Source organism: Physella acuta, unplaced genomic scaffold, assembly GCF_028476545.2.
Source record: "Physella acuta isolate Inbredline_101_S28 unplaced genomic scaffold, ASM2847654v3 ptg001167l, whole genome shotgun sequence".
Lineage (NCBI taxonomy): Eukaryota > Metazoa > Mollusca > Gastropoda > Physidae > Physella > Physella acuta.
The window spans coordinates 328,590-345,720 of record NW_026732684.1 but is presented as its reverse complement, the minus strand read 5'-3'; the positions used below and the strand labels follow the sequence as shown (position 1 = coordinate 345,720).

The 17,131-nt window shown below is 47.0% G+C and overlaps 1 protein-coding gene across 10 annotated transcripts in view; it reads left to right on the top strand.

The window, feature by feature from the left end:
* LOC131956667 (trafficking kinesin-binding protein 1) overlaps window positions 1–17,131 on the top strand; it is a 45,980-nt gene that overhangs the window by 18,619 nt on the left and 10,230 nt on the right. For 3 of the 10 annotated variants that reach the window (XM_059321203.1, XM_059321201.1, XM_059321204.1), the window contains 7 exons: window positions 1,250–1,336; window positions 10,320–10,396; window positions 10,662–10,876; window positions 14,277–14,367; window positions 15,495–15,573; window positions 16,013–16,143; window positions 17,031–17,105. In XM_059321203.1, coding sequence (XP_059177186.1) covers window positions 1,285–1,336; window positions 10,320–10,396; window positions 10,662–10,876; window positions 14,277–14,367; window positions 15,495–15,573; window positions 16,013–16,143; window positions 17,031–17,105 — 720 coding nt within the window. In that variant the 5' untranslated portion in view covers window positions 1,250–1,284. Of the gene's footprint in view, window positions 1–572; window positions 650–1,249; window positions 1,337–7,331; window positions 8,063–10,319; window positions 10,397–10,661; window positions 10,877–14,276; window positions 14,368–15,494; window positions 15,574–16,012; window positions 16,144–17,030; window positions 17,106–17,131 lie in introns of those variants that run through there. The other 7 variants (XM_059321209.1, XM_059321208.1, XM_059321205.1 and 4 more) reach the window with 4 other exon arrangements.

The window sequence follows — 17,131 nt, the reverse complement described above, 5'->3', positions numbered from 1 at the left end:
GGTAGTTGGCTGACCAGATGGTAGTTAGCTGACCAGATGGTAGTTAGCTGACCAAGTGGTAGTTAGCTGACCAGATGGTAGTTAGCTGACCAGATGGTAGTTAGCTGACCAGGTGGTAGTTAGCTGACCAGATGGTAGTTAGCCGACCAGATGGTAGTTAGCTGACCAGATGGTAGTTAGCTGACCAGATGGTAGTTAGCTGACCAGATTGTAGATGCACGTGTGTTGAATCATCTGTGCACGTGTTTTGATATTTTTGCATGACTTTTTAGCACCAGTTTGTTTTCTACACGTTCTGTTCTTTCAGTTCTCGATGTTGATGTTCATATTTACTTTTCAAATCATTTCTTAAAACCTGATCATATCAAATGCCCCGCCCCTTATCGTAGAGTTGACGCCCCTGCCCTCCCCCGCCCCTATAGTTGTAGCGACACTGTTGTCCGCCTGCCAGCTAAGTGTATAATTTATTGGCATGACGTCACAAACCGGTTCCACGTTCTGACCTGATTTGCTGCTTGGGTGGATCAGAACTTTGTTATGGCAGTGTGATGGAACTTTGTTATGGCAGTGTGATGGAACTTTGTTATGGCAGTGTGATGGAACTTTGTTTTCTTTGATTCATGGCATCTTTTCTCTTCGTTAGGCTCGAGTAAGCAATCTTTTTTACTTTGATATCATAGGAATCTTTTTTTAATTATTAGAGTTAAGCTACTGGACTTTTTACTTTACTTTGTAGAATAAGCGGCCTTTGTTTACTATTGTGTTGGAGTGATCGGCCTTTGTTTACTCATTTGTTTGGAGTGATTGGACTTCAGCTTCAGCCATAAGCTGACTAGCTTCAGCCATAAGCTGACTAGCTTCAGTCATAAGCTGACTAGCTTCAGTCATAAGCTGACTAGCTTCAGCCATAACCTCAGACCTTTCCTTTAACATCTAACAGACGGTTGTAAGGAGAGTTGTACAACTCATTTGTTGAGTATCGCCACCACAGGCTGGTATCGATTCTAGCAATACACACCAACCAGACACGATACAACATTTGCAAGTATCGATTCGACTACAAAACAAATTGAGCGGAGTAAACCGATGCCTCCAATCAAAATTTAATTAATTATATTTTCCGCTGCTGACGTCACAGATAGTATCGATTGGCCTACAAGATATTGATTTTATTATTGATCTGTGTTTGTGTCGCGTGTGTTGTGTGTTGGCTGTGCTCGCATGATCGCTTGCATCGTGACTTCCCCAGCCGGGATTCGAACCTTGACCATGTAGCCCCCAGCTATGGCAGCCAGGCCCAGCAAGGATGGCACGAAGACCTTGCAGGAGATAGCAGGTACATGTGTCTGCTTCATGTCTGCTTCATGTGTCTGCTTCATGTGTCTGCTTTCTATCTGCTTTCTGTCTGGGTGTTGTATCAGCAAAACTAACAGTCGACTTGTTTTATCAATTAGACTAGTCTAACCCTAACCTGCTTAACTAGCAGCTGATGGTGTATCCTTCCCGCCACTGTCACGTGGTTTTACTAACACATGTATTGATGTCTTCGTATTGAACGGTTTTTCTGTGGCGTAACTTGACTGTCGTAACTATGACGGAGAGAGAGAGGCTGTATGACGTACTTTAGACATGGTGGGTCACGCGATCAATGGTGGGCTACACGACAAATGGGGGGACCACACAACAAATGGTGGGCCACACAATAAATGGTGGGCCACAACACATGGTGGGCCATAGAGTAACGACCCATGACGTGTCACTGACTGACCCATGACGTGTCACTGACTGACCCATGGCTGTCACTAGCTGACCCATGACGTGTCACTAGCTGACCCATGACGTGTCACTAGCTGACCCATGACGTGTCACTAGCTGACCCATGACGTGTCACTAGCTGACCCATGTTTATGGGACCTGGCACGTGCGCCGTTTGTTGTGGTCAAGCTGTGACCTCTGACCTACATCCGGAGGAGCAGTAGTCAGCCATTTAATAGAGGTCATCTCAGGTCATCTCGGGTCTGAAGAATAGCATGGCCCAACATGTCGAGATGGCCCAACATGTCGTGATGGCCCAACATGTCGTGATGGCCCAACATGTCGTGATGGCCCAACATGTCGTGATGGCCCAACATGTCGTGATGGCCCAACATGTCGTGATGGCCCAACATGTCGTGATGGCCCAACATGTCGTGATGGCCCAACATGTCGTGATGGCCCAACATGTCGTGATGGCCCAACATGTCGTGATGGCCCAACATGTCGTGATGGCCCAACATGTCGTGATGGCCCAACATGTCGTGATGGCCCAACATGTCGTGATGGCCCAACATGTGATGGCCCAACATGTCGTGATGGCCCAACATGTGATGGCCCGACATGTTTTGATGGCCTAAAACATGTAATTACCTCTTCAGGGCCACCCATGTCTCCAGTTCTGGTTGTAATTTATGTCAAGTGGAGCTTAGGTCACGCCAACCTTTTTATACCTACTGAAAGAAAACCTTGACCCAGTAAAAAAAATTCATCCAGGTAGTTGTTGGTAACCAGTTAGTGGGGGTGAGGGGGGGGGGGGGGGTGCAGTCCTTGTTTACCATGTAGTTACCAGTTGGTGTGGGGGGTGCAGTCCTTGTTTACCATGCAGTTACCAGTTAGTGAGGGAGGGGTGCAGTCCTTGTTTACCATGTAGTTACCAGTTAGTGGGGGTGTGGGGTGCAGTCCTTGTTTACCATGTAGTTACCAGTTAGTGTGGGGGGTGCAGTCCTTGTTTACCATGTAGTTACCAGTTAGTGGGGGTGTGGGGGGTGCAGTCCTTGTTTACCATGTAGTTACCAGTTGGTGTGGGGTGTGGGGGTGCAGTCCTTGTTTACCATGTAGTTACCAGTTAGTGGGGGTGGGGGGTGCAGTCCTTGTTTACCATGTAGTTACCAGTTAGTGGGGGTGGGGGGTGCAGTCCTTGTTTACCATGTAGTTACCAGTTAGTGGGGGTGGGGGTGCAGTCCTTGTTTACCATGTAGTTACCAGTTAGTGGGGGTGTGGGGGGTGCAGTCCTTGTTTACCATGTAGTTACCAGTTAGTGGGGGTGGGGGGTGCAGTCCTTGTTTACCATGTAGTTACCAGTTAGTGGGGGTGGGGGGTGCAGTCCTTGTTTACCATGTAGTTACCAGTTGGTGTGGGGTGTGGGGTGTAGTCCTTGTTTACCATGTAGTTACCAGTTGGTGTGGGGTGTGGGGGTGCAGTCCTTGTTTACCATGTAGTTACCAGTTAGTGGGGGTGGGGGGTGCAGTCCTTGTTTACCATGTAGTTACCAGTTAGTGGGGGTGGGGGGTGCAGTCCTTGTTTACCATGTAGTTACCAGTTAGTGGGGGTGGGGGTGCAGTCCTTGTTTACCATGTAGTTACCAGTTGGTGTGGGGGGGTGCAGTCCTTGTTTACCATGCAGTTACCAGTTAGTGGGGGTGGGGGGTGCAGTCCTTGTTTACCATGCAGTTACCAGTTAGTGGGGGTGCAGTCCTTGTTTACCATGTAGTTACCAGTTGGTGAGGGTCGGGGGGGGGGGGCAGTCCTTGTTTACCATGTAGTTACCAGTTAGTGGGGGTGCAGTCCTTGTTTACCATGTAGTTACCAGTTAGAGGGGGTGTGGGGGGTGCAGTCCTTGTTTACCATGTAGTTACCAGTTAGTGGGGGTGCAGTCCTTGTTTACCATGTAGTTACCAGTTAGTGGGGGTGCAGTCCTTGTTTACCATGTAGTTACCAGTTAGTGGGGGTGGGGGGTGCAGTCCTTGTTTACCATGTATTTACCAGTTAGTGGGGGTGCAGTCCTTGTTTACCATGTATTTACCAGTTAGTTGGGGTGCAGTCCTTGTTTACCATGTAGTTACCAGTTAGTGGGGGTGCAGTCCTTGTTTACCATGTAGTTACCAGTTAGTGGGGGTGGGGGGTGCAGTCCTTGTTTACCATGTAGTTACCAGTATGTGGGGGAGGTGTGCAGTCCTTGTTTACCATGTAGTTACCAGTTGGTGTGGGGTGTGGGGGTGCAGTCCTTGTTTACCATGTAGTTACCAGTTAGTGGGGGTGGGGGTGCAGTCCTTGTTTACCATGTATTTACCAGTTAGTGGGGGTGCAGTCCTTGTTTACCATGTATTTACCAGTTAGCGGGGGTGTGGGGGTGCAGTCCTTGTTTACCATGTAGTTACCAGTTAGTGGGTGTGTGGGGTGCAGTCCTTGTTTACCATGTAGTTACCAGTTAGTGTGGGGGGTGCAGTCCTTGTTTACCATGTAGTTACCAGTTAGTGGGGGTGTGGGGGGTGCAGTCCTTGTTTACCATGTAGTTACCAGTTGGTGTGGGGAGTGGGGGTGCAGTCCTTGTTTACCATGTAGTTACCAGTTAGTGGGGGTGGGGGGTGCAGTCCTTGTTTACCATGTAGTTACCAGTTAGTGGGGGTGGGGGTGCAGTCCTTGTTTACCATGTAGTTACCAGTTAGTGGGGGTGCAGTCCTTGTTTACCATGTAGTTACCAGTTAGTGGGGGTGCAGTCCTTGTTTACCATGTAGTTACCAGTTAGTGGGGGTGGGGGGTGCAGTCCTTGTTTACCATGTATTTACCAGTTAGTGGGGGTGCAGTCCTTGTTTACCATGTATTTACCAGTTAGTTGGGGTGCAGTCCTTGTTTACCATGTAGTTACCAGTTAGTGGGGGTGCAGTCCTTGTTTACCATGTAGTTACCAGTTAGTGGGGGTGGGGGGTGCAGTCCTTGTTTACCATGTAGTTACCAGTATGTGGGGGAGGTGTGCAGTCCTTGTTTACCATGTAGTTACCAGTTGGTGTGGGGTGTGGGGGTGCAGTCCTTGTTTACCATGTAGTTACCAGTTAGTGGGGGTGGGGGTGCAGTCCTTGTTTACCATGTATTTACCAGTTAGTGGGGGTGCAGTCCTTGTTTACCATGTATTTACCAGTTAGCGGGGGTGTGGGGGTGCAGTCCTTGTTTACCATGTAGTTACCAGTTAGTGGGGGTGTGGGGTGCAGTCCTTGTTTACCATGTAGTTACCAGTTAGTGTGGGGGGTGCAGTCCTTGTTTACCATGTAGTTACCAGTTAGTGGGGGTGTGGGGGGTGCAGTCCTTGTTTACCATGTAGTTACCAGTTGGTGTGGGGTGTGGGGGTGCAGTCCTTGTTTACCATGTAGTTACCAGTTAGTGGGGGTGGGGGGTGCAGTCCTTGTTTACCATGTAGTTACCAGTTAGTGGGGGTGGGGGGTGCAGTCCTTGTTTACCATGTAGTTACCAGTTAGTGGGGGTGGGGGGTGCAGTCCTTGTTTACCATGTAGTTACCAGTTAGTGGGGGTGCAGTCCTTGTTTACCATGCAGTTACCAGTTAGTGGGGGTGTGGGGGGTGCAGTCTTTGTTTACCATGTAGTTACCAGTTAGTGGGGGTGCAGTCCTTGTTTACCATGTTGTTACCAGTTAGTGGGGGTGGGGGGTGCAGTCCTTGTTTACCATGTAGTTACCAGTTGGTGTGGGGTGTGGGGGTGCAGTCCTTGTTTACCATGTAGTTACCAGTTAGTGGGGGTGGGGGGTGCAGTCCTTGTTTACCATGTAGTTACCAGTTAGTGGGGGTGGGGGGTGCAGTCCTTGTTTACCATGTAGTTACCAGTTAGTGGGGGTGGGGGGTGCAGTCCTTGTTTACCATGTAGTTACCAGTTAGTGGGGGTGCAGTCCTTGTTTACCATGTAGTTACCAGTTGGTGGGGGTGCAGTCCTTGTTTACCATGTAGTTACCAGTTAGTGGGGGTGGGGGGGTGCAGTCCTTGTTTACCATGTAGTTACCAGTTAGTGGGGGTGCAGTCCTTGTTTACCATGCAGTTACCAGTTAGTGGGGGTGTGGGGGGTGCAGTCTTTGTTTACCATGTAGTTACCAGTTAGTGGGGGTGCAGTCCTTGTTTACCATGTTGTTACCAGTTAGTGGGGGTGGGGGGTGCAGTCCTTGTTTACCATGTAGTTACCAGTTGGTGTGGGGTGTGGGGGTGCAGTCCTTGTTTACCATGTAGTTACCAGTTAGTGGGGGTGGGGGGTGCAGTCCTTGTTTACCATGTAGTTACCAGTTAGTGGGGGTGGGGGGTGCAGTCCTTGTTTACCATGTAGTTACCAGTTAGTGGGGGTGCAGTCCTTGTTTACCATGCAGTTACCAGTTAGTGGGGGTGTGGGGGGTGCAGTCTTTGTTTACCATGTAGTTACCAGTTAGTGGGGGTGCAGTCCTTGTTTACCATGTAGTTACCAGTTAGTGGTGGGGGGTGCAGTTCCTGTTTACATTCCCCCCCCCCTCGACCTTTGACCCTGACCCAGCTGTTTATTTGGACCAGATGAGATAATGTCAGAATTTATTTATTGGCCCAATTTCTTTTATCTGACTTGTAAAACATCGTCTGGGGGCTGTGGGCAGGTGTAATGGTAGCAGGTGTAGCACTTGTGGTGTAATGGTAGCAGGTGTAGCACTTGTGGTGTAATGGTAGCAGGTGTAGCACTTGTGGTGTAATGGTAGCAGTTATGGTGTAATGGTAGCAGGTGTAGCACTTGTGGTGTAATAGTAGCAAGAGTAGCACTTGTGGTGAAATGGTAGCAGCTGTGTAATGGTAGCATTTATGGTGTAATGGAGGAGCTTGTGGTGTAATGGTAGCACTTGTGGTGTAATGGTATTAGCTGTGGTGTAATGGTAGCAGCTGTAGCATTTAGAGTGGTAGCTCAGGAATATATACAATAGAAATGATAGGCTGAAACCTTTTCTGGTCTGACATTGTAATCTGACATTGTGGTCTAACTTTGTGGTCCAACATTGTGGTCTGACATTGTGGTCTAACTGTGTGGTCCAAAATTGTGGTCCATTACTTAATCTTAGCTCCGTGTTTCTATGACAACAGTCTTGGCGTCAGCGCGTCTGTTTTGGTCCAACACCAAGTTCACATGGCCTCTACTTGTACACCTCTTGTCACCCACCCCCTCTGTCACACCACCTCCCCCTCTGTCACCCCACCTCTCCCTCTGTAACCCCCACCCCCCCACCCCCCCTCTGTAACCTCCTCCCCTCCTTGCCGTCCTCCACAACCCAATCATTTGTCAACCCCTTCCTGTCTGCAGTCGGTAATTAGGACAACCTTCATGGCTGGCTGAACACATTGAACACAGTGCCAGTGGTTTACCCCTATCACGTGACTGGGTCGGCCAGTGATGAAGCAGATCACTGAGCACGTGACTTACCCCACCAAACTCTGCCCCATATTGTTATCAGTGTTGACGGCTAGAGCGCCTATATAAGCCAGTGACGGCGGCCGGCAGCCCTAGATCTAGCTATGTACAGGACCCTAACTAACGCCGCGTCGCTTGACGCTTTCCCTGCCCTCAGTCCCAACTTTGACGGCCTCACCAACTGTGACGGCCTCACCAACTGTGACGGCCTCAACAACAACTTCATATCCCTGGAGGAGATGGAGCGGGACTCTACAGACACGCATCATCTGCCGGTAACAGACACGCATCATCTGCCGGTCACCATCTTCACGCGCTCTGTGGCCCGGCACACGGACAATGACGTCATGAACCGGATACCGTACCCGGCACACCGTCCGGTGAACTACAACGAGTCGAGGATGTTCGTGCCGGTAGATGTCCCCACCCCCCGGGACGACTGCTCCATCGGCTGCAACAAGAACTCGGCTGGACGGTCCAGAAAGTCTGTGACCGCGCCCAACTCCCCCGGCCCCTACCCGTCTCACGCCTCACGACTCGACACCATCCACTTCACGTCACTCGAGAACGTCACGCTCTCGGACTTGTACCGGCCGGCAGGACTCCGGTCAACAGGACTCCGGCCAACAGGACTCCGGCCAACAGGACATGGCAGAGAGGACATGTCAGAGAGAGGACAGCTGGACAACCGCTGGACGGACGAGAGCCGTGAGCGCAGCGCCTCCACAAGCTTCGCTCACCTCTTTAAGCGGTGCCGGAGTGAACGTGACCTTGAGTCGGACTGGAACTCTCTGCTGCGTGACTGCAGTGAGCAGCAGATGATATACGAGCGTGAGTAGCCAGACCGGTCTAGAACCTTCTCATTGCTTAGTCCATGTTCTAACCTCACATTCCCATTCCCTTGTTTCACATCTCCCCATTCCCCTGTTTCACATCTCCCCATTCCCTTGATTCAATCTCCCCATTCCCTTGATTCAATCTCCCCATTCCCCTGTTTCACATCTCCCCATTCCCCTGTTTCACATCTCCCCATTCCCCTGTTTCACATCTCCCCATTCCCCTGTAACATATCTTATTCCCTTTGTCAGCATCTATTTTTATGAAGGAAATCGTTCCCTATTGAAACCGTCAGATAAATTGTCAAGATTTATTAGATCTTCCGCACGATCTCACAAGTTTTTATTAGAGCTTCTACACGTTATTTGTGACAAGTTTTTATTAGAGCTTCTACACGTTATTTGTGACAAGTTTTTATTAGAGCTTCTACACGTTATTTGTGACAAGTTTTTATTAGAGCTTCTACACGTTATTTGTGACAAGTTTTTATTACAGCTTCTACACGTTATTTGTGACAAGTTTTTATTAGATTTTACACACGTTATTTGTGACAAGTTTTTATTAGATCTTCCACACGTTATTTGTGACAAGTTTTATTAGATCTTCCACACGTTATTTGTGACAAGTTTTATTAGATTTTCCACACGTTATTTGTGACAAGTTTCTATTAGAGCTTCCACACGTTATTTGTGACAAGTTTTTTATTAGATCTTCCGTACGTTATTTGTGACAAGTTTTATTAGAGCTTCCGTACGTTGCCTGCTTGACGTTTGTGTGACGTCAGTAGCCGCGAGTTTAGCACCAGCTAGAAGCGGCGTCTCTCCCCAGCTGTGATAGAACCCGGAACTGTGAGCGTCAGTCAACCGTAGCTGGGTGGACGTGACAGCGTCAGTCAACCGTAGCTGGGTGGACGTGACAGTGAGCACGAGCCGACCTAATGTGGCCACACAACATCCCCTACTCGTCTTCCCATTCATAAAAGTTTCGGGTGGGGATGGGAGGGTCGAGGGGTCAAGGATACTGTTAGAAATACTGGAAAGGGGGGGGGGGGGGGGCTAGTGGCAAGCTTTGTCAACTCCGTGAAACATCTCAATGTACCTCTGGCCGTCCATTGCCTCTGGCCGTACTTGTTTTTATCACGGGCCGTCCATCGAAACGAACCGTCCATTGATCTGCGCCGTCCACTGATTCAGCCTAAATCAGCTGTATTATTGTGATCCTATCAGTTAACATTCCGTCCTCGACTCTCTTGATGTGTGACGTGAGTTTTGTGTGCTGTCACTTCATGTAAACAAGCACTTAGATATCTTACTGTACAGTCGCTTGGTGGAATCAACTCTAACATAAATGTATGCTACTCTAATAATATACATAGTATGTAATCATATACCAATATAAAAAACATGTATTATATATGCTAATACGTGTGTAAATATCTGTATCCTGTAGTCCTATCTAACACTGGAGTGTTGTCTTGTTGCTTTAATGACGTCTTCTAGTTATCAGCTTTGAACTTGATGGAGTCAAGGGACCTAACTAGAGCGTATGTTCACACCAGCCAACGTTATTTGACTGCACGCTAACAGGCTACCTGTGCTGGGTAGCCTCGCTAACAGGCTACCTGTGCTGGGTAGCCACGCTAACAGGCTACCTGTGCTGGGTAGCCTATGGGTAGCCACGCTAACAGGCTACCTGTGCTGGGTAGCCTATGGGTAGCCTCGAGTTATCTAGTCCATGTTTTGTTGTGTCATCCAGTGACGCTAATGGGATTGGTTTCTATTTTTGTTTTTTTAATTAGGTCATGTGACTCGTCATATGGTAATATTTAACATGAAGGAAAGATAACAATTTCTACACTCCTGATCAAAACAAGTGCAGATTGCAAGTGTCATACATCCTGTCACATATGTCACATATCCTGTCACATGTGTCACACATTATGTCACATGTGTCACACATTATGTCACATGTGTCACACATTATGTCACATGTGTCACACATTATGTCACATGTCTTACATTGTCACATATGTCACACATCTTGTCACAGGTGTTACATTTTGCCACAGGTGTCATACATCCCGTCACTGGTGTCACACATTATGTCACATGTCACACATTATGTCACACATGTCACATGTCACACATTATGTCACATGTGTCACCCTGTGAGCCCACCACTTAGTGTTGCTACCTGCTACCACTTAGTGTTGCTACCTGCTACCCATCTAACTATGTACTTGATGTTTCAGTGCTGTGTGCTGAGAGAGTCTCACAGATGACAAAAACTTACAATGATATAGAAGCTGTCACACGTCTACTGGAAGAGGTGGGTCACACATCACATCACACCCATCACACACATCACACACACACATCACACACACATCACATCACACATCACATCACACATGCTACACACAGCACATCACACACACATCATACACACACACATAGAAGCTGTCACACGTCTACTGGAAGAGTTGTGTCAGACACACACACACACATACACTAAGAAGCTGTAACCTACTTTCATCTTCATCCTACTACTGGTAGCCAATCTGTTTGACCAATCATCGTATGTGCATCAACAGAAAGAGCGCGACCTTGAACTTGCTGCTCGTATAGGTCAGACCCTACTCTCCAAGAACAAAGAGCTATCGTCCAGATCCGAGACCCTTGAAGAGCAATTAACCCTCGCTAACGAGCGGGTCAATCAGCTGCGACATGACCTGAGTATGAAGGATGAGCTGCTCCGGTTTTATAATGAGGACCTGGAGTACAACCACCCAGGGGAGGTCACTCCAAAGTTAGTCACACTCACACTTTTACATCACTCCAAAGTTAGTCCCACTTTTACATCACTCCAAAGTTAGTCCCACTCACACTTTTACATCACTCTAAAGTTAGTCACACTTTTACATCACTCCAAAGTTAGTCCCACTCACACTTTTACATCACTCCAAAGTTAGTCACACTCACACTTTTACATCACTCCAAAGTTAGTCCCACTCACACTTTTACATCACTCCAAAGTTAGTCCCACTCAAACTTTTACATCACTCCAAAGTTAGTCCCACTCACACTTTTACATCACTCCAAAGTTAGTCCCACTCACACTTTTACATCACTCCAAAGTTAGTCCCACTCACACTTTTACATCACTCCAAAGTTAGTCCCACTCACACTTTTACATCACTCCAAAGTTAGTCCCACTCACACTTTTACATCACTCCAAAGTTAGTCACACTTTTACATCACTCCAAAGTTAGTCCCACTCACACTTTTACATCACTCCAAAGTTAGTCCCACTCACACTTTTACATCACTCCAAAGTTAGTCCCACTCACACTTTTACATCACTCCAAAGTTAGTCCCACTCACACTTTTACATCACTCCAAAGTTAGTCCCACTCACACTTTTACATCACTCCAAAGTTAGTCCCACTCACACTTTTACATCACTCCAAAGTTAGTCCCACTCACACTTTTACATCACTCCAAAGTTAGTCACACTTTTACATCACTCCAAAGTTAGTCCCACTCAAACTTTTACATCACTCCAAAGTTAGTCCCACTCACACTTTTACATCACTCCAAAGTTAGTCACACTTTTACATCACTCCAAAGTTAGTCCCACTCACACTTTTACATCACTCCAAAGTTAGTCCCACTCACACTTTTACATCACTCCAAAGTTAGTCACACTTTTACATCACTCCAAAGTTAGTCCCACTCACACTTTTACATCACTCCAAAGTTAGTCCCACTCACACTTTTACATCACTCCAAAGTTAGTCCCACTCACACTTTTACATCACTCCAAAGTTAGTCACACTCACACTTTTACATCACTCCAAAGTTAGTCACACTTTTACATCACTCCAAAGTTAGTCCCACTCACACTTTTAAATCACTCCAAAGTTAGTCCCACTCACACTTTTACATCACTCCAAAGTTAGTCCCACTCACACTTTTACATCACTCCAAAGTTAGTCACACTTTTACATCACTCCAAAGTTAGTCCCACTCACACTTTTAAATCACTCCAAAGTTAGTCACACTTTTACATCACTCCAAAGTTAGTCCCACTCAAACTTTTACATCACTCCAAAGTTAGTCCCACTCACACTTTTACATCACTCCAAAGTTAGTCACACTTTTACATCACTCCAAAGTTAGTCCCACTCACACTTTTACATCACTCCAAAGTTAGTCCCACTCACACTTTTACATCACTCCAAAGTTAGTCCCACTCAAACTTTTACATCACTCCAAAGTTAGTCACACTTTTACATCACTCCAAAGTTAGTCCCACTCAAACTTTTACATCACTCCAAAGTTAGTCCCACTCACACTTTTACATCACTCCAAAGTTAGTCCCACTCAAACTTTTACATCACTCCAAAGTTAGTCCCACTCACACTTTTACATCACTCCAAAGTTAGTCACACTTTTACATCACTCCAAAGTTAGTCCCACTCAAACTTTTACATCACTCCAAAGTTAGTCACACTTTTACATCACTCCAAAGTTAGTCCCACTCAAACTTTTACATCACTCCAAAGTTAGTCCCACTCACACTTTTACATCACTCCTAAGTTAGTCCCACTCAAACTTTTACATCACTCCAAAGTTAGTCCCACTCACACTTTTACATCACTCCTAAGTTAGTCCCACTCAAACTTTTACATCACTCTAAAGTTAGTCACACTCACACTTTTACATCACTCCTAAGTTAGTCCCACTCAAACTTTTACATCACTCCAAAGTTAGTCACACTCACACTTTTACACCACGCTGAAGTTTATTACACTAAGTTCACTGTAATTTTAAAAAAAAGTGTAATAATTATTCATAATTTGTCTCATTTACTTAAGCAGAGAAACTCATGCAAAAGTGTAATAATTATTCATAATTTGTCTCATTTACTTAAGCAGAGAAACTCACGCAAAGCTATAGATCTTATTACCTGTGTTTAACCTGGTTTAGCCCATGTTTGACCTGGTTTAACCCATGTTAAACCTGGTTTAGCCCGTGTTGAACCTGGTTTAGCCCATGTTGAACCTGGTTTAGCCCATGTTTGACCTGGTTTAGCTCATGTTTAACCTGGTTTAGCCCATGTTAAACCTGGTTTAGCCTGTGTTTAGCCTGGTTTAGCTCATGTTTAACCTGGTTTAGCCCATGTTTGACCTGGTTTAGCCCATGTTTGACCTGGTTTAGCTCATGTTTAACCTGGTTTAGCCCATGTTAAACCTGGTTTAGCCTGTGTTTAACCTGGTTTAGCCTGTGTTTAACCTGGTTTAGCTCATGTTTAACCTGGTTTAACCTGGTTTAGCCTGTGTTTAACCTGGTTTAGCTCATGTTTGACCTGGTTTAGCCCAAGTTTAACCTGGTTTAGCCCATGTTTAACCTGGTTTAGCCCATGTTTAACCTGGTTTTACCCATGTTTTCCTGGTTCAGCCCATGTTTGACCTCATTTAGCCCATGTTAAACCTGGTTTAGCCTGTGTTGAACCTGGTTTAGCTCATGTTTGACCTGGTTTAGCCCATGTTTAACCTGGTTTAGCCCATGTTTAACCTGGTTTAGCCCATGTTTAACCCGGTTAAGCTCATGTTGAACCTGGTTTAGCTCATGTTTGACCTGGTTTAGCCCATGTTTAACCTGGTTTAGCCCATGTTTAACCTGGTTTAGCCCATGTTTAACCCGGTTAAGCTCATGTTGAACCTGGTTTAGCTCATGTTTGACCTGGTTTAACACATGTTTAACCTCATTTAGCCCATGTTAAACCTGGTTTAGCCTGTGTTAAACCTGGTTTAGCCCATGTTTAACCTGGTTTAACACATGTTTAACCCGGTTCAGCCCATGTTCAACCTCCTTTAGCCCATGTTTAACCCAGTTTAGCTCATGTTGAACCTGGTTTAGCTCATGTTTGACCTGGTTTAGCCCATGTTTAACCTGGTTTAGCCCATGTTTAACCTGGTTTAGCCCATGTTTAACCTGGTTTAGCCCATGTTTAACCTGGTTTAGACCATGTTTAACCTGGTTCAGCCCATGTTTAACCTCATTTAGCCCATGTTAAACCTGGTTTAGCCTGTGTTAAACCTGGTTTAGCCCATGTTTAACCTGGTTAACCCATGTTTAACCTGGTTAAGCCCATGTTTAACCTGGTTTAGCCCATGTTTAACCTGGTGTTCTGTCTGACCCAGTGAAAAGCCCCCCCATGACGGCATCAATGTTGACTTTCTCAAGAAGAAGGTGGAAACTTTGGAGGACGAGAACCTCAACCTCAGGCTAGAGGTAAGGTCACTGTCACATCAGCATCTGTCACTGTCACAACAGCTGTCACTGTCACAACAGCTGTCACTGTCACAACAGCTGTCACTGTCACAACAGCTGTCACTGTCACAACAGCTGTCACTGTCACAACAGATGTCACTGTCACAACAGCTGTCACATCAGCTGTCACTGTCACAACAGCTGTCACTGTCACACCAGCTGTCACATTATCTGTCACTGTCACACCAGCTGTCACTGTCACACCAGCTGTCACTGTCACACCAGCTGTCACTGTCACGTCAGTGTCACAACAGCTGTCACTGTCACATTAGCTGTCACTGTCACACCAGCTGTCACTGTCACAACAGCTGTCACTGTCACATCAGCTGCCACTGTCACAACAGCTGTCACTGTCACATCAGCTGTCACTGTCACATCAGATGTCACTGTCACAACAGTTGTCACATCAGCTGTCACTGTCACAACAGATGTCACTGTCACAACAGCTGTCACTGTCACAACAGCTGTCACTGTCACATTAGCTGTCACTGTCACATCAGATGTCACTGTCACACCAGCTGTCACTGTCACACCAGCTGTCACTGTCACACCAGCTGTCACTGTCACAACAGCTGTCACTGTCACACCAGCTGTCACTGTCACAACAGTTGTCACATCAGCTGTCACTGTCACAACAGATGTCACTGTCACACCAGCTGTCACTGTCACACCAGCTGTCACTGTCACAACAGCTGTCACTGTCACACCAGCTGTCACTGTCACAACAGTTGTCACATCAGCTGTCACTGTCACAACAGATGTCACTGTCACAACAGCTGTCACTGTCACAACAGCTGTCACTGTCACAACAGCTGTCACTGTCACATCAGCTGTCACTGTCACAACAGAATGTCCTATTAAATGTCCTACTAAAATGTCCTACATTTGAGTTACATTAAAAATGTGCTACATTTAATGTCCTGCTAAAAAGTCTGACATGTCTAGTTAAAATGTCCTACTTTCAACATCCTGTCAAGAATGTCCTACATATAATGTCTTGTAAAAATTTCCTACATTTAAGTTCCATTAAAAATGTCCTATATTTAATGTCCTTCTAAAATGTCCTTCCTTGTATATCCTTTGTGTAGAGTGCCCAGCTCAAGTCAACCACAGACAGCTATGAGGAGAAAGAGAAAAAATTGGTGGAGGACTGTATCCAGCAGCTGGGTAAGTTCTGGTCACCTCTTAACCTGGGGTAGCCAGGTGTTGACATGAGGAGAAAGAGAAAAAATTGGTGGAGGACTGTATCCAGCAGCTGGGTAAGTTCTGGTCATCTCTGGGGTAGCCAGGTGTTGACCTGGGGTAGCCAGGTGTTGACCTGGGGTAGCCAAGTGTTGACCTGGGGTAGCCACATGTTGACCTGGGGTAGCCAAGTGTTGACCTGGGGTAGCCACAAGTTGACATGGGGTAGCCACAAGTTGACATGGGGTAGCCACATGTTGACATGGGGTAGCCACATGTTGACCTGGGGTAGCCACATGTTGACCCGGTGTAGCCACATGTTGACCTGGGGTAGCCACATGCTGACATGGGATAGTAGCGTGTATGACATGTGTTGACTGTAAATATCATGAGTGAACTAATGCCATGTGACATGTATTACCAGCTGAAGTAAACCACCAAGTGGAGTCTCTAGCTGAAGAGCTGCATGAGAAATGTGAGGAGTGTCTACATCAGAAGGAGGAGATCACCATCTTCCTGGGCCAGATAGCTGAGTTACAGACCAAGATAAGGAAGGTGGGTGTTAGGGGAGGGGCCAGATAGCTGAGTTACAGACCAAGATAAGGAAGGTGGGTGTTAGGGGAGGGGCCAGATAGCTGAGTTACAGACCAAGATAAGGAAGGTGGGTGTTAGGGGAGGGGCCAGATAGCTGAGTTACAGACCAAGATAAGGAAGGTGGGTGTTAGGGGAGGGGCCAGATAGCTGAGTTACAGACCAAGATAAGGAAGGTGGGGGAGGGGCCAGATAGGGGAGTTACAGACCAAGATAAGGAAGGTGGGTGCTAGGGGAGGGGCCAGATAGGGGAGTTACAGACCAAGATAAGGAAGGTGGGTGCTAGGGGAGGGGCCAGATAGCTGAGTTACAGACCAAGATAAGGAAGGTGGGTGCTAGGGGAGGGGCCAGATAGCTGAGTTACAGACCAAGATAAGGAAGGTGGGTGTTAGGGGAGGTGGTGCTGGGGGAGGGGCCAGATAGCTGAGTTACAGACCAAGATAAGGAAGGTGGGTGCTAGGGGAGGGGCCAGATAGCTGAGTTACAGACCAAGATAAGGAAGGTGGGTGTTAGGGGAGGGGCCAGATAGCTGAGTTACAGACCAAGATAAGGAAGGTGGGTGCTGGGGGAGGTGGGTGCTAGGGAGCGGGTGGGGGTGCTAGGGGAGGGGCCAGATAGCTGAGTTTCAGACAAAGATAAGGAAGGTGGGTGCTAGGGGAGGGGGGTACTAGGGGAGGTGGTGCTAGGGGAGGGTGAGGGGATCAAGATTAGGGAGGTGGGTACTAGGGAGGGGGTTGCTAGACTAGTGGTATTTCCATCCGGTTAAATTGTCATGCAACTGTTGTTTACCTTAAAATGTGACAGATGAGCTGTCAGAAAATGTGACAATTTTGTGACATTTGTTTTCTCAGCTGACACTTGACAACATGGACCTGCATGAAAAACTGACGGCATCAACTGAGTCACAGCGTAGGCTGACTAAAGAGGTACGTCAAGATATCATACGTTTGTT